The sequence below is a fragment of the Bombus vosnesenskii genome, unplaced genomic scaffold (genome assembly GCF_011952255.1).
Source record: "Bombus vosnesenskii isolate JDL3184/JDL3185 unplaced genomic scaffold, Bvos_JDL3184-5_v1.1 scf7180000013295, whole genome shotgun sequence".
NCBI classification, from domain to species: Eukaryota; Metazoa; Arthropoda; class Insecta; order Hymenoptera; family Apidae; genus Bombus; species Bombus vosnesenskii.
The window spans coordinates 1,155,343-1,172,926 of NW_022882946.1; the positions used below are offsets into that span (position 1 = coordinate 1,155,343).

At 56.2% G+C, this 17,584-nt stretch overlaps 1 protein-coding gene across 2 annotated transcripts in view; it reads right to left on the bottom strand.

The window, feature by feature from the left end:
• The window catches only part of LOC117233309 (nuclear receptor subfamily 2 group F member 1-A), a 51,804-nt gene that overhangs the window by 20,780 nt on the left and 13,440 nt on the right, over positions 1 to 17,584 (bottom strand). For both annotated transcript variants that reach the window (XM_033493489.1, XM_033493488.1), the window contains one exon: positions 7,782 to 8,333. In XM_033493489.1, coding sequence (XP_033349380.1) covers positions 7,782 to 8,333 — 552 coding nt within the window. The remainder of the gene's footprint in view (positions 1 to 7,781; positions 8,334 to 17,584) is intronic.

Consider the following 17,584-nt stretch of genomic DNA (forward strand, 5'->3'; position numbering starts at 1 on the left):
GACCGTCCGTCCTCGTGGCGCGACTCGACCGCGAGAAAAAGCGTCGTAGCGAGCGCGCGAGATCGGCCCGCCGTCTTTCCACCGAGATCGCGATCGAGTTTTCGATCGTCGACCGCGTGACCGTTTCGCAAAGCAAATTTTGCGGCGTAGAAAATCGAGGACGAACGAGGGCGCGTTCGAGCCGAGCGACCGGAAGGGGGCGAAAAGAAGGAGCGTGAGAGAGAGAGAGAGAGAGAGAGAGACGACGACGACGACGTCGGGGCTGTGGAGGATCGACTCGGCACGGGGTTATAACGTAATTGTATTAGTTGGATAGGGAGCATGGCACGAGCAAAGGGGTCCGCCCGTAAAATTAATGCCTTTGGCTTATCAGTGGCCTGACACTTCAGCGCCGCCGAAAGCCTCGCGTTCCGAGCACTGGCGCGGAACTCGAGGGATATCCCGGTCGCGGATGGTGGCCTCCGCTCGCTCGACCGATCGTCGAAATAGTTACACGCTGCCCGCGGACGAATTCCAATTTCCCCGGCTGGTACTCGTTCGTCGCGGTCATCGCCAATTACCCGCTCGTTTTCGCGCGTTTTAATTACATTACGCTTTTCGACCGGTCGCGCCCCCCCCCCCCCTCCCTCTCTCTTTTCCTTTCGTCCTTTCGTCCTCGGGGCGTAACAGACGCGCGCGGTCCGTGTAATTCTCAGCAGCATGGACGTTTTCGGTAGGCTATTTCCCTCCTAATGAGTGCCCCATTAGGAAGTAACGGAAGGTATGCGCACCGGGTTCTGTCACGGTCGTGGAGGGCCGATGCGGCTCGATGTAAATCGGATTAATTAAAGTCCAGCATCGAGGAACGGGAAGTGAATGGTGGGAGGGGGGGGGAGGGGGCGGAGGGACGAGCAACGGCAGAAGAAGGAGAAGAAGAAGAAGAAGAAGAAGCGGCGAAAGAGAAAGAAGGAGACGCGGCGGTCGCTCTCTGGGGTTTCTACGCGATTTCTACGCGGACGACGTTTGGCGAAAGATCGTCGATGGAGAGAACAACTCGCGTATCGAGACGACGCGACGCTTACGCGGAATAGATAGGTTCGGTCGGAAGGAGTTGCGAGAGACGGTACAAAGACGACACACGGTATAAAGGTTGAAAGCGCGTGGAGCGTGACGAATCTCGTTGGCAAAGGCAATACCGAGTTCGAGATGTTCCTGATTGAGACGAGAACGCGGGCGCCTGCTCGCAACAGCGTGGGCATGGTATGCGTGCGAGCCAGTATCCGTGTATCGAAGCGTGGAGAAAAAAAATTGGATCGGTCACGGACACGTGGTACCGTAGCACGAGATTTCGTTCGTTCCCGATTCGAACCGAAAAAGAACCCCGATGCGCTTCGTCTCTCCCTCCCTCGCTGTTTTCCCTTTTCCTCCGATTCCCCTCTGACTCCTCGCCGCGTCTCACTCACCCTCGATCTTTCTTTTTGTCGCTCCCTTTCTTGCCTCGGTTTCTTCGCCACCGACGACCCCCCTTACAGTGCCAGCCCGGAGCGGTGTGGCGCGGTGTGGCGCGGTGCGGAGCGACGCGGCGTGGCAGCGTTGGCGCGGTTAGGGGATGCTGACTCATACAGGCCAGTCGGCGTACCGCATAGCGGATACATGGCGTGTCACCCCGAATATTATTCGACCGCCTGACAGCGCAATCTGTGAATGCGCGATATTGTCTGGTGGTGGAAGCGGTGGCGGTTCCACTACGTTCCGACGGTTACGCTCGGCATGTGGGACTAGGAATGCCACGCGTGCACCCGCCAACGGCTTCTCTCCCACACGCCGCGCCGCTATCTTAGCCGCCACTCGATTCACTCGTCCTTTCGCCCCTCCGCGACTGTGGATGCGACTCGATCCACTTTTTACTCGTCCCGCGTTTACTCGTGTCGCGTTAAATTCCAGCCTCGCCGCGTCCCACCTTTGCCGATGCTGCATTCCGTTGCGAATTCCGGTCGTGCGCCAAACGGCCGACTCTCGCCGAATTTCTCGAGGCCTCCGCTTCGTTCGATCGGCCAAACAAACGAACGTGCAAATTGGCACGCGCAACAAATTCGGACCGCGTTCGTTCTTAATTTAGAGCCGTTTCGACGACGCTAACGACCTCGGGAATCCGTGGAAAAAAGAACCGCGACTCGCGGCTTCGAGGCGCCTTTATTCTTTCGTTCGCTTTTCTTCTTTCGCCTTTCGTCTTTCGCCTCGCGCCTCGCGGTACGCGCTGCGTCGAAGAAAGAGCGTCGCACGCGAACCAAAGTGGAAGAAACGCGCCAACGAGTCTTTCGAAATTCCTGCGTGTTTGGCCTCGGCGGCGCGGTCTCGTTAATAGAAGGATCCTCGAAACGATAACAGAGACATCGGCGAGAATAGGAAGCGAAGGGGAAGAACGGCAGGGGGTGTGCCGGCAGGCTGGCCGACGGGACGGGGAGAAACGCGCACGGTCTGTCGCATATTTAACGGCATCCCGTGTCAAACGGGGCCATAAAACACGCTTGCGCCTAAATAAAATCCCGTCTTCTTCTGTTCGCGTTGCGTCGACCGTTCGACGAAACCGGGCAACGTGTCCCGCCACCGACGGACGTCGACGAACGTTCCCTTCTTCGCTCTTCCTCCACTTTTTTCTCCAATTTCTCGCACGTACTCGCCTGCCGATTCCGGCGCAAAGAACGCGCGCTCCATCTCCGCGTCCTTTCGACGGCTCGCTCGTTTCGCGCGACTCGCGAGGCGGATCGAACGAACGCCGCGTTACCACGGATAGACCGAGAAAACGAAACGAAATAAAACTGGGTTTAAAGGTGGAAGAGGAGCGTTTGGATGGCGGCGTCGGTCGGAGCGGACGAAAGTCGGCGTTCGCTCGTCGAGATATCGGCGGACTGACAGAGATCGAGGGTAAGAGGACGCGAAAGGACGTGAAATTCCGGCGCAGCCTCGCGGATTCACCCTTTGGTCGACGCGCTAGCCCGCAATCGGTGAAAAGGATGGACGCTTTGTTTCGCGGACGGCGTCGCCGGCCGATATCACGGTCGAACGAGTTTTCGGGGCAGTGGAAGGACGGAAATACGGACGGAAAAGCGAGGTGTCGGCCGAGCAGCGGCCTGGTAATACCGCGGTACGAGGTTAAGCGTGGCTGGCTCGGTGATCGCGCGGCACTCGGGGCTTAGGGTCGGGGGGTCGGTAACCGAGGAGGGGTACGTACGAGCGAGGAGGAGCCGCGAGGGTTCGTTTCGGCCGAGGACGTCGATAAGCGGCTCGCATTGTCCGCCGGTCACGTGGCCACCCTCGCCATCCCGAAACGACGCCTTGTCCCAGCTACCGTCGTCGTTTATATTAAACTCCGAGGTTAATACCGTGGCTTACTCTAATACCGGGGCAACCCTTTGCCCTGCGATACGCCGATAAGGGTTACGCGACCGACCACGAAGATCGTACGGCCGGTCAACTTCTTCCTCCGTTTCTCGCTTCTGTTCCAGCGATTCCCTCCGTTCCACGACCAGCGAGATCTCGCGATTTTCCTCCCCTTTTCTCCGCGACTCGGCGGAGAAGCGCAAAGAACCGATGGAAATTCGGAAAACGGCTGCATCGTCGAACGGACGGGACGACGAGTAATTAAAAGGCGGCGTGGCGTTTCGTTTCGCGTGGAAAATCGAAGGAACGAAGGTTTCGCGAACGAGATGCGTTTCGAGCGATAGCGAGCGTGCGCGATGCGGAACGTCGACGCGCGGATGCAAAGAGGGCAGATAATAAAAGGAAAATGGGTAACGCTCGAAGTCAAGGGTTGGGGGACGCGACCCCGACTCGACACCGAGCAACAATGCGCCCGATAGAGAACCGACCGCGACTCGGTACTCGTGGTCCCGGGTTCGCAGATAACGCGCCCTCTCTTTCCACGACTCATCCCTTTGCGCTTCGATTCTCGTTTCCTCGTTTCGTTCTCTCCGTTCTTTCGCGCCCGCTATACCTACGGCGCGTTCGTTCGTGATTTTCTTCCGCTCTGGCAAATCCAGCAGCGTCTCTGTCCAAATTCCGATCGCCGAACCGGTTAAAATATATACGTCGGATCGAGAGGATTGCGGCAGAGTTTTCTTAGGTTCGTCGTACGTTTGCAAATTGCCTCGGACCGTGTCTGTTACCGACCGCGATTACGGCCCATCCTCGTTAAATCTGCCGGATTTGTTATTCTTTTCAGATTCGCACGACCACTACTCCCCCATCCCGCTACTCATCCTCGCTGGTTAATTCGCAGCCTGCGAATCGGACACGTAATACCGCCAACTCGCGTCGTTTCAGACAATTCCGATCAAAAAATCTTGCAAAGCGTTTACGCTTATGTACGCTAACGGGGACATGGCCTCGACTATTACCATATCATCCGTCATAAATATATACATATACGATATATATATATGTGTATATATATATAGATTTTCGCAATCGCTAGAGTCGTTTCGCAATTTTCGATGAATTTATCACGCCTTCTCGATGGGGAATCGACCGGCTCCCAAGTTGAATCGAACGGTTCTCGCGAAGCCCGGTCGGCGCAGTGACAGAGGCTGATTAGACCGTGACGCGGAGAATGCGAAGAACGCGGAATCGCATCGAGTCGAGTCGCGTCCCTTCCATTTCCAGCCCGTTTCTCTCTCTCTCTCTCTCTCTCTCTCTCTCTCGACGGATTCGCCGCGTCGATAAATTATCCGAGGTTAACAGGTGAGCGCGAACGACAGACGGCGATAATAACGACAACGATAAACGCGTCAATAATACGCCAGGAGGATCGGGGACGCGGCTACAGTGACGGAAACGCGGCTAGGCGATCATCGGCGCTCTCGCGTTCCGACGACGCGGGCGCTATTCCCGTCGCTGCTGGATTTCCCTTCGATTTGGGTTACCGGTCTCTCTCTCCTCGCTTCCACTTTGATCCGCCGCCGACCGACATTCCGACCGGGTCCACCTCCGTTTCCTTTTCGTCCGAGCCTTTCGTTTCGGCGATCCGCTTCCGAGCGTTTTCGACGTTTCGCAGCCGCGCCGATCTATGTTCCAGCTTTCGGCGTGATTAACGCCGTCGTGCGTCTCTATCCCAGGTCGCTGGAACGGCTTCGACGAGAGAGACTAACCGCTCGAAATCCGGTTACCCCCCGCCGACCGTCTCGTCCAACGAGAACGTACTCGTACTTAGTCGCTCGCTTATATCGGTTCGCCGAGTCGCAGCGAGCCACGATCCTTCTTACTTTCTCCTCGCGTCGTCTCCGCGGTGTCCCCGTTTGCGAGTCCGCTTCGCGGTGCTCTTTAGCCTCCTGGTCGTCGCGCGCGCCTTCGCGCCGCGCGAAAATCCATTCGCGATTTCCATCGGTTCGAACGTTTCTAGAACGCGAGACGATGGCACCAACGGCCGACGTATCGCGGCGTCTCTCGCCCGCTATTCCACGGATATCGCGAGACCTGGTCGAAGCAACTTACGCTCGCGTACTTGCGACAACGTCCGGCAGATTTCTCGCGGTCGAAAGTTATATACCGTTGGTTAATTATGTCGTTGATAGGGTGGTAAAGCTTCGCGGTGATCGCGAGAGACGCCGCCGAGTAGAAGCGTAAAGCGCGTAGTAGCGAATACGTGGGTCGCCGATTGCTCACCGGTTCGCCCAGGCAAAGGCGAAATTGCATCGTACGCCACATAATCGTGGGAGTGTTTCCCATCGAGATACACGTAGGTATCGTAGCTCGCCGCAATGCCCTGCCGCATAAATATATCTGCGCCGCGACTTTGCATGTCTCTACGGGGTGGTCTGGAACGAGAGGAGATCCGGTGCGAAGCGTGCCGAAGCCGCGTTTTTCGTTCGAGCGCCGCTTTTTTTTTTCGCCGCAACGTGCCATTCGGCTCGCCGTCGAGGAACGTCTGCCGGGAATGACCGTTGGAACGCGTCGAGACCGGGACCAGATCGATGCGACCGTTACGCGTTTTCGCGTCACCGAGTATGCACGGGAGAAAGCCGAACCGCTGGAACGTAGTCGATCTAGCCGACTAAACGTACTTTATGTAGCGTGCCCCCGTTCCACCGTTTTATTCGAACAATTAGACGCGTGATTCGCGGTTACGAGGCATAAAAAAGACACTGGCTGCTGCTCGAAATAGTCATCGATCCCGACGATATTTCGACGAACGAGCCACGTGGAAATGGCAACTGATGGCGAGAATATACGCGTACCGCCTGGCGAAGACAGGAACGCCGCGTTGGAGAATGGAAACGGAACTAATCGCGAATCGCGATAAGAATTCCGGCACGGTCCGGATGAGATTTCGCCTGAGTTACGCAACGGTATGCATCGAGCGTGGAGCGTGCAGCGTCGGAGTCTGGGGTAGATATCTCGCTGAATCTCGTGGCGGGAGGAGAGCTCGGACACCGGACGATGGCAGAGAGAAGTGGGTCCCGCGTGCCACGAACCGCAAAGGGATCCACGCTGGGTCCGTCGTACGAGAGAAACAAGAGTCGTTGGGGAAGGGAAAGGGGGAAGAAGAAGAAGAAGAAGAAGAAGAAGAAGAAGAAGAAGAAGCGGGTCCTTCGTCGTGGCGAAGGAAAAGAAGAAAAAGAGGGCAGCACGAGCACGCAGGGGTGGAAGGGGAAAGCTCGAGAAACGGGACATTAGCATAAGCTAAACCGAGGTAAGCGCGGCCATATAGCACGATAATAAATAGTCGGTTGTCCCGTATCTACAACGAGACGGTTTAGCATGGGCCGACCTCGTGCTCCCCCTAAAACCCGAACGCGTGTGCGTTCGTTCCGCTCGTCCTTCTGCTCGATCGTTCGCGGACACACGCGTTCGGCCACCCAACGCAGATCTATCGGTCCATCGAACCGCTCCCGCGCGCGCGATCGCGTTTCCGTCCGCAAGGAATCGTTCGGCCTTGATTTTTTCGATGATTTTTCGACGAACCACTGCTGTGGAAATCGAGAGAATACCGCGCGTTGCAACGAAGCTACGGTATCCGGAGAATCGCGTGAACGGCGAAAACGATAAGTAAACCGACGCGACGATAATTACGAAGCGACAATGGGAAACGCGGTGACGTGCAACGCGTCCGGCGGCGAAACTTAACGGCGACGGATTCTTTACTCGCGTGTCGTAAGCGACACTGACGATCGATGCGCGATTTTCCGGCTAATCGCGGACGAGAGCGGACGAAGACGTATCGCGAGAAAGAGACGGGACGATCGAAGGGACGGCGCGGAGGTACGAGCGAGCATTGTCTCTCGGTTGTTGGACGAGGATCGCGCGACGCAACGTGGACGAGCGAGCGGGTATTGTGTCGGCGGTTCGCGTCGGCGAATCTCGTCCGGGGCTAGAACGGGAATCGCGGTTCGGATGACAGCCGTAGCCGTAGAGTCGCGATAACATCTGTTGCCGGTCGATTAGACGAAGCTACGAACGAGCGGCGCGCGTCAAGAGACCGTCGCGATCGGACTTCTTCCGGCGGCCCTGCCATCGGCCGCGGGAACCACGCCGCGTCGAGCATTGTCCCCTTTCTCTGAGCTTCTCTAAGCTCGTCGAGGATCGGGCAGCACGAGCCGCGCGTGATACGTCGCGACAGGGCCGTCCTCCGCGTCGCGCCGATGGTATCGTGGCGCGCGGACGCCACGCCAGTTACGACGAAGACGGCCTATCCGGTATCGTTGGATCCGGCGCCGTCAACTCCGGCGGGACGACCGTCTCCGCGTCGAAACCTCCGCGAATCGAGGCTACGTCGATATCGAAAAGAGTTAGGGCGGTTGCTTTACCTGTGGTGAAGAGGACGATGGCCTTGAGGCAACTGTACTCCGCGGAGTCGACGTGCAGCGCCTTCAACTTTTCCACTTGTTCCTGAAAGATCCTGATGTGATCCATGAAGGCGACGACGCGATCCGCCGCCATGGGGGAAGCGTGAAGACCGGCCGCGGCGAGCAGCGGCGCCACGTGCAGAGGCATTGAGCACTGACTCGCGTTTAGCACGAACAACTCGCTCCAAACTAGCCTGAGCAGGGCAACCTGGTCGGTGACTTGTAGGTCCGGGAAGAACGGGATGTTTCTGGCCCACTCGACCGCCGAGAACAGCAATCTCGCCGCGAGCTCGCAGATGTTGTCGATTCCCATGATGTTGTTTTGTTGCATGCACTGGCCGTATCGCGAGGTCGGATACGGTTCTGCCCTCAGCAGCAAACTTATGTACGAGGAGAGGTAAGAATGACCGTTCAAGTTGGCACACGCGACCGCGTCACCGTTCGTCAGGGCGAACTGTCCCGGCAAACCTGGTAGCGATGGCTGCGACGGTGGCACTCGACCCCTTTGTACGGCTGCAACAAACGAACCAACTACGTCAATCGTTCGATCCTCTTCTTCGTTTTCGCGCGAGCTTTCTCCGTCGCCGATTTTCCCCGTATCCCGTTACGATTTCGCGCGATCACAGCATCGCCGCTGTCGCTGGACGGACCCTGGTTGGAAAGTCGAAGGCGAGTAACGCGGCGCGAGCGCGTTCCTCTCTAGGAGCCTGCGAATATCGTGCAAAGACGAACGCGCGAGTCCAGATACGCGTAGCCAGGCGTAAACAAGGAAACGAAAAGGACGGAATCGGCGCGGCAGGAATTTCGATCGAAGCCTCGTTGGCCGTACGCGACTCTAGGCAAACGAGGTCCGTGGAATACCGTTCGCTGCGAAAGGCATCGAAAGAGATGAAAAGAGAGAATCGACGAGGAAAGGCAGACAGATGGGAGGAAGATCGTCTTGCACGGTACGTACCTAAGTACGCGTGACTGTCTCTTCGTCGTTTTCTCTGCTTTTCTCTCTTCCTTTGGTAAGTGCGTACGCACGATCGCGCTCTCGCGCAACTTCCCCTTCCCCCCGCTACCCCCCTTCCACCTAGCCCCTCTCTTCCTCCGCCTCTCTGCCCCTTTGCATCCTTTCTCGGATACCGCGTCTTTATTTTTCCTTCGGGACTGTTCGAGCAACGACACCCCGCTGTGCAACGCCTGAATTCCAACGTCCGCCCCGCGGCTAACGAATACCGTCTCTCCTATCTTTTCCTCTTCAGCCGTTTCTCTCTTCTCCGGTTTCTCTCCTTTTCTCGCCACCGTGCTTCGCCGCCGACCAAAAAAACCTCAGGCTCGACCCTTTCGAGACATCGTTTACGAGTTCTAACAGCTCTGCCACTCGTACGGTACCGAATCACCGATTTCTACGATCGTTAAACCACCCGAAGGTTTCTTCCAGTTAGCGAAATGCCGGCTTAAATCGTTCCAGCGATTCGAACGAGCGAGACTCTGTTATTTCGTTTACCGATCCATCGCCGAGTGCACAGAGGGCTCGCGAGTTCAGCGTACAGTCCGCCGATGTTACGCCGACTCGATACCGTTAGCAGCCGGCCCGAACACGGATACTCGTTTCGTGGCTCGCTCGAGCGGAAAAGAATTTGCGGAAAATTCGCGGAGCGCGTCCAGCCGGTTAACCGGACGCCACGCCGGTTTTCGTTTATCGTCGGTACATCGAGAATCGACCGATCCTAATCCAGACGAGAAGCAACGGTAAAACCGTTGGCGACCACGATAGGTGGGACGACCGTATTCTAAAATTGATCCGATCGGTACCAATAGTACCAAGAGTAATCAATCGGTATGGCAAAGAGATTGGAAAACTCTACGGATAAGGACGAGAGATTCGCAACTACGTGTCGCAAACGTCGAATTAAACGCAAAGATAACGCCTACGGACTTAACGTCGCTAACGTTAAGTTAAGCATTGAGTTATACGTATACGAGTACGCGATTACTCCTCCTACGACTAAATCCGACAAACAGTCGTTCGCGAAGTCCGCGGAGATCGGAAAATTCTTCGTATCGTGGCAACGGCTCGTAATTTCCCGCAGCTAGTCCATAGGTCGAGCGACCGCCGCGAACAGTCGCGAATGCTCGTTCGCGTTATCGAGAGCGTGGATTTTTTGTTGGAAAATCGAGGAGAGCGGCAGAAACCACGGCGTTTAGACGACGGAGCACGCGTTGGATCGAACGTGGAATGCGGAGCGCTCGCGTCGCATCGGTCCAACGATATCGATGTAACGTTCGTTATCGTCGTTGAGAATTTCGCTGGTTTCGCCACGGTTTGAGAGAAGAATCGACGCGAATTCGCGGGGAAAAAACGGCTCGGCAACGATTCGATAAAGCTATCGTAAACGGGACGGTCGGTGCTCGTCACGTAGCAAAGTCCACGTCGATCGGACGATCGTGGAACGCGTTGGCGTTTAAAAGCCGCGATCGCGGCTCGAGAGCTGGAAAAAATTGTCGGTCGCGCGTCCTCGCGCTGCGTCTCGCCTCGCGAGAGCCGGCGATCTCCACGAAATCGAAGACGGTGCGCGAGAACGAAACGCGAGAAGCGGAGACGACCGCGCGGCCATAGAGAAATCGTCGGACGTGGATTGATGATGCTGACGCGCGCGGTTCGACGGAGAACGGTCAGCGCTTAGGCCCGTGACGGTCGAACGAGGAACGGGCACGGATAGGTTAGGAGAGCGAAATAGACGAGGACGGAGCGAAGAAGGCGAAGAAGGAAAGGGGCAACGGGGGGAAAGGAGGAGGATGCATCGGCTGGCTGGTTGAAAACGCGTACACGAGCACGCGCGTCCGTGTTTCAGAAGAATATCCGTCTGCGTTGCGACGCGCAACGAGCGTCGAGCACCGAGCATCGTTCAAAATAATTATAAACATCGAGAAACGACGATCAATCTTCCGTACGCGTTCGATGATAAACGAATTACAAAAACGACGTACAGTTGAAAACGAAAGGCCGAGAGGGATGGAAGGATGAAAGCGCGCGAGAGGAAACGGATGGAATGACAGGGGTAAGGGTTCGGAGGTGGACGTGGATGCGAACGCGAGGGGAGCGGGCCGCTTCGCAGAAAAAGGAGAGTAAGAGCACCCGCGGAGCGCGTGATTTAAAATGCTAATTCTTCTCGTTCGTAGCGACATGACAGCGCGTTGATTAAGACGATCGCGCGCACGGAACCGCGCGCAGAAAGGAATTTCATTACCTGCTATGACATACGGCTTAGAAATTTCACGCGATTCAACGATACGACCTATCCTTGGCGCGTCACGCTCGACCAGCTCGCCGACTCGGACGAGCGGACCGCCGCATTTCCAACTTTCCATTCATACGCGTGTAGCTTCGTTCGCGATGCGCCGACGAATCGCCGTTCCGAGTAAACTAGCCGCGATTCGGAACCAAGTTCATCGACGACGATCGCGGTAAAACCGTGTAAACGCGTGGAAACGTGGAAACGACGCGATCGCCCGTCCGATCGCTGGCGCGGTGACGGGAACGCTGGCGGTGACAGCCAGGATATCGACCTACATGAACGTCGCCGCGAGGTCATTGGGTCGTCGATTATATTTACTCGCCTATACACCGCTAAAATTCGAAACATTCCGCCGGCCTTTTCATCGCGCTCGTTGCTCTCAGCCGGACCACAATTTCTCTCGTGCACTCGTTTATCCGCCTTGGACGCGGCTGCATGAAACTCGCACACGGAATCGAAACGACCCGTCCTACGTTCCGACTCGATCGAGCGGAAGATCCATTAACGTTTGTAAGATAATTACTCCAAATAGAGATTATACGGACCGGTACTAATTCTCCGCGTGCAGCCCCCGACGATAAATAAACACCTACGTAAAAGCCTGCGGCGGTCCCGCAACCAAACGGCCTAATGATGGGAAGAGAGCTCCTTACCTCGGCTTCTTACCTACCTATTCGCCTGCCTACCTCTTTCTTTCCTGTTCCATCGCGCTCGCTCCCACTCTCGCTCCACCTTTCACCCGTTTTTCTCTTATTTTTTACGTTTTCACGCGATATCATTCGACGCGTCGTCTCGCCTGCTTGGCGATGCGGCGATTTTCGCGAACGAGGTTGCGCCGTCGGTTCTCTTCCTTGGAAAAGCGTTCACGATCGAACGGCGTGCAGGCGCTTACGAGGAAACGCGTGGAACGTGCCGAGCGAGTAAGCGGAAGGCGGAAGAAGAAGGAAACGGAAGGGTCGAAACGCGCAACATCCCGTGCAGTGATTTTTACGCGGTTAATAAGCGGGTGCTGGTCCCCGCGGGCAACAGTTCCGGCTCGAAGGTGGCAAGGCGAAGAGTAGGCGGCCGGTGAGAAGTGCCGCGAGTCGATGCTATTAAGATTTCCGTATCGTCGTCCCGTTACCGAGACCGGCCAACATACGGAGAGGTTACGCTCGCTGCCTGCTGCTCACCGCTCGCCTAACGTTCCATCGCATCGCCTCGTTCAATTTCGATCCTCCGCTTGTTCGCCGCTTCCTCTGTCTTTCCTCTTCGCGCACGCCACTGCACGCTATTCGCTCGCTCCAACGCGATGCCGCGCGAATCGCCGCTCTCCGATCTGCTCGAATCTCCAACTTGCTCGAAACCCTACCGATATTCCTCTGTTCGAGCGATCGTCTTTCCTTCACGAAGCGAACCGACGTTTTCGCGTTCCAAACTATCCCGTTAATAGCTACGATGGCCGCGTACTCTCCGTAGGAGGATAGGAACGCGTTGCCAAACAGGGCATCCGGGGAAGGACGAATTGGCGCTACAGGAAGGGAAAAAGGATCGAAGCCAGGCCGAGAGAAAGAAAAGAGGAAAAGGGACGAGGACGCGAAGAGAGAGAGGGAGAGAGAGAGAGAGAGAGAGAGAGAAGGACGCAAAGGTAGGCAGGAAAGAGAGAGATCCGAAATACACCTGCGGTTCGAGACGGGCAGAGAACCAGTCGACGCGGAATAACTGGTATTAATACGTCACGTAATTACCGTGCGAGAGGTATAGAAGTGTGTGTATAGTCGACGTTGGCCCGGCAGGGCAACGGCAACCGACTAACCGAGGTGGGTTCGAGTTGGAGCAAGCACACGAGCTTGTATTCGATGCTCTCGAGAGTCGTCTCTTAGATTCTCTCCCTCTCTTGGCGCTTCGCGTGTACGCGAGCGAGCGCGAGCGAGCGAGCGCGCGCGGAAGATGGCCAGAGAGCATGCATCGTCCGGGCAGTTTTCGAGCGAGCGGAGGTCGCTTCGGGCCATGCTTCTGTTCCGAGCCATTATGATAATTTCGCCGGAAAGAAGGTTACCGCCTTGCTCCGTCGGCGACTACCCTAGGCCTCGCGAGCGCCTCTCTTTCCCGTCGCAGCTCCGCGCCCCGCCATATCAACGGATAGCCACCCGCGCGAGACCAACGCGCTTACCATCTCGTCATTTCCCGATTCCCGATCCTCTTCGCGCAGCCTCGTCGAGACAAAGCCGCGTCGTAAAACGCAAAGTCGCTCGTTACCGAGAGTTTCGACGAACTCGCTAAACGGACCAACGACTGGCCGGACTAGAACGGAGAGAATCGGTGGCTACGGCAGAGCGTAGGTATTCGGCGACAACGCCGGAGGATAAACGTACGAATAAAAGGGTCGAGATTCCGACGCTGACGCGGACGTTGACGCTGACACGGACACGGACACGGATTCTGGCCACGAACGATTCGAAAGGGAAAGGATGGAACAAAGTTACAAAAGGGTTAGACGCATCCAGCAACGAAAGAAGGGGAAAGGAACGAAGGAGGAAAGAAGGAAAGAAATAGGAGAACGGATAGGAGAAAAGGTCGAGGTAGAAGCAAGGAAGAGAGGAGAGGAAAGAGAGGGGGCAGCGCGCGGGGCCAGTGGGCCCGCCTAACATTCCCACGGTGCCTGCTCGCGGCGAGGCCTCCGCTTGCATGCTATTCGACGGTACGATCTTACGTTATGCGAGCAACGTTAAGTTCGCGAGGATGGCATACAACGAGCGAGTGGCAGAGAAAACGGAAGAACGGCGAACGAGAACGGGATGAGAACGCGGAGCGAATCGAAACGGGTAACGTCCGGAGATCGGACCCGTTCGCGGAAGAAGAATCGCGTACTCGCCACGTTGTTCGTTAAATTCCTTCCTCTTTCCTCTTTCCTCGCTCGTGTTCGATCCGCGAAGCAACGAGCACCTAACGCGGTCCTTCTGACGCGATCGTCCGTTTCGCTGGTTCGCTCGGGAGGAAATCGACACCGATCGATCTTTCTCTCGCGAGAAACTCGCGTACGTTCCGGGACGTGCCGCTCTGTTTACGTTTCGAGACCGGAGACCGGCACTCGAATCGGCCCGTGGAAGAGGCGCGCGGTCGATCGCGTGGGAGTCTCCCGGCGTAAGAATTTCTTCGAGCGATGTCCTTCTTTCGTTCCGGCTCGCGGCCGACAGAACGCTCTTTTGACCTACTGTCTTTCAAATCGGCCCCTTTCCCCGTGCGGACGACCGGCTCTCGTCTTGTCTCGTGGCGACTACTTTCGGAACGTGATTCACTCCGATTCTCCTTCGTTCGTTCCCTTCGTGACCCTCGGAAATCCTTGATACCTGCGACTTTTATCCGGAACGAACGCGCGTCGTGCTACTTCGTTGCTTTTAACGAAGAGCAGCCTTTCGTTGTTCGCTCGTCGTCGTCGGACAAGCTTCTTCGGCAGAGAAACGATTTCGCAACTGCAACGTTACGATCAACCCGCGAAATTCGGCTGAAATTCCTCGTACGCGTCTGGACTAGGCGAGTATCCGCGCGCGTCTATCGAGGACTGGTTCGCGGCATAAGGCAGGTGAGTTTCACGAGTCAACGGCTCTTGATATTTGCATCGTGCTCCTTTTTCCGGCCATAATTGCCCGTACCGATCTCCCTTGCCAGGTTTTCTTCGATCGTTTCGCTCCGCTCTCGCTCCTTCTGTCTCCCCTTCTTTCCCCGGATTCCGCTTGCTAGCGACTCGCGATCGATCGTCGCTTACGCGCGTTCGTTCGAATAAAACGGCGCGTTGGCAAAAAGTATCTCGGTTGGTCGAAAATCTGTTATCGACGTTCCGTTCTGGCCACGGTCTTGTCGATCGTCGAGCTAACTATACCTTGTACGTTACGCGTTTCTTCGCGCCCGCCTATGAAAGAAAATGCGTCGCGCCGCAGCGGTGCTGGTTAGACGGTAGAAAAAGGAGGAGGTGAGAAGAAGGGGCGAGCGAGCGAGACGCAAAGCGGAGTAGGAAACGCGAATAGAGACGCGTCGATGTCTCCGTTCTGGCTGTCAAAGGTACGGAATATATGTATATACTTGTACATGGAGGGCGAAAGAGACGGAACGTAGAGAGCAGAGAGCCGAGCGTGTCGGTGGGTGTGCGCGAAGCTGACTAACGTAGCGCTGACCGCCTTTTCCGAGTGAACTTTCACATTCTGATCGCGCGAGAGCTCTGCCGGTCTCGAAGGTCGTTTCTCCTCGCTCGAAGCGGATCGCGGGCGCGTTTTTCTCCGCGAGAACGAGACGAAACGGACGATAGACGATGGTCGTGGAAATTCGACGAACGCGTCGAAACGCCACTGCAAACTGGTTAGGTCGCGCGACGATAAATAAAATAGGGGAGCCGCGCGAGACGCGGGACGAAAGGAAAATTTGCCCAACAGTGGAGCAGGCAGAAGGAACAAAGGGTAATAGGCGCAACGGTGTGGACCTTGCACCGTTCTGAATATGCATAACGAGCTCGAGTTCCGATCGCAATCCCCCACGAATGGTGTCAGGTACTCTTGACCCAACGATAGTTTTATCATGGTAATGCGCCTTCTTTGTATTTTAATGCTCGCAAAGAGATTATGCAGGTAGGCAAATACGACCAGGCGAACGGTTCGTTTCGTCTCTAGGTAACGGCTTCGTAACCGTTTTTCCTTGGTTTCGGATCGCGTAATCGCGTAATTCGCGCGTCGTTGCCGTACGTTCGCAAGCCTCGCACCCCACCGCCGTCGCGTCGCTAACGATTCGAACGGACGCGCGAACGAAGAGCGTAAAAAGGGAATTTGGCGTGGGAAACGAGGCGATGGTCGTGAATCGGAGGAACCGTCACCGGCTTGGAATCCCGAGTCGAAGTCGTTCGCGCCAACCAGAATCGCGTAGCTTCGCGGAATCTGGCGGATCGATCCGTTGGCGGAGGCGACGCCGCGGCCAAACGTTCTTTGGAAATGGAACGCGATAGGTACGAGGTACGAGGTGGAAGTTTCGGGAACAGTGTGATCGAGCGAGGTAAGCGGCGAGTAGCAGTTAACCGTAGATACAGCTATGGTTTATAGGCGAGCTCGCATCCGTTATCGCGGTTCGCTATTCCCGTGCGAGATATCGGCGCGGTTGATTCGTCGGAGAAAAATCTTACGAACGCTGGCATTTATCAAACTCGGCTCGATTGGCCGGCGAACCGACGATCTTTCGTTCGGACTCCCTAGGGACGAGGCTTTATATCCGACGTTATCGCGGTCCGAGGTTCGTACGCGAACTCGAGCACCGAAGATATCGCGCGGAGGGCGGTCGAAGAAGAATCTCCCTCTGCGTCGTGTGCGAAGGATCAAGAATCGACCGTCAGTCGGATTACTAATCATTTCCCGGGTCCGAGAAACCTCGCTAATTGATTAAAGTCACGATCCTGACCCTGCCGTAATATCGGCAATCTCTCCTCTCGGCGCACACTGGGGAGAAAGGTGGTGTACATGGAGGATAGGGACAGGGAGGAAAGCAGAGAGGCAGAGAAAGAGAGAAGGAGAGTGGAAGCGCAAGACGAAAAAGAAACGGCACGAGATAAAAGAGTAGACTTTGCACACGCTCTCTCCTCCCCGTATGTCGGCTTCGCGTAATTTTTTCCATCTCGCTCCGTCTCGCTCGCTCTCCGACCTTTTCGCATTCTCGTCCTTTCCTCCTTCTCGTCCATTTTCGTTTGCCCCGAACGTTCGTTCGAGCAGAGCCCGACCATCCGCCTTCGTCGTCCTCCCATTGTTGCATCGTTCCAACCCGGCAAGGGAAACAATGTCTAATTTCAGTTAATGCGGCTATAATGGGCATCGTCGTTGCATCGGCATACCGCGCGCGCGGCATGCTTCGACGCCGAGAGATAAGTGAAATCCACCTTGGCACACCGGCGTCTCTATACCTATACCCGACTCCGTATCTCCTGCTAGACGCGAGTCGTTCGCCAGATATATCGGCCTCTATCGAGAATTTCCTAACAACACCGATTCACCCGCGATCCTTGCGCGCAATTACCGCGTCGTTTAATCGATCGCTCGATCGACGATCCCGTACTCTCGCGTCGGACGTTTCCGGGACCGAGCTTTCTACCCGACTCTACCTGTACGGAGAGGTTCTACGCGAATCCTGGCGATCCGTCCGGCCACGGATAAATATTTGCCCGGCGAAAATTATCGCGAAAAGATCGTTCCGGCGGAGGATCTTGGCCGACGGTTAAGAGGCGATTCGCGATTCGCGCTCTTGTCCTACGTACGTCGTAAACGGCGTGAAACGCTCGACAGGAGTCGTTTCGTATTCCCACGGGTCGTCGCGTTTTACCAAACGCGATGCCGGTGGTAAACGAGCCGAGGCGATTACGTTTTCCGATTTTCGAGTTTCGCCGGAGAATTTTCCGCGGTACTATGATATCGAGCGAGTTAAGTACGCGCGAGACCAGGATCCCTTTTCCAAGCTACCGCGAGACCGAGGACG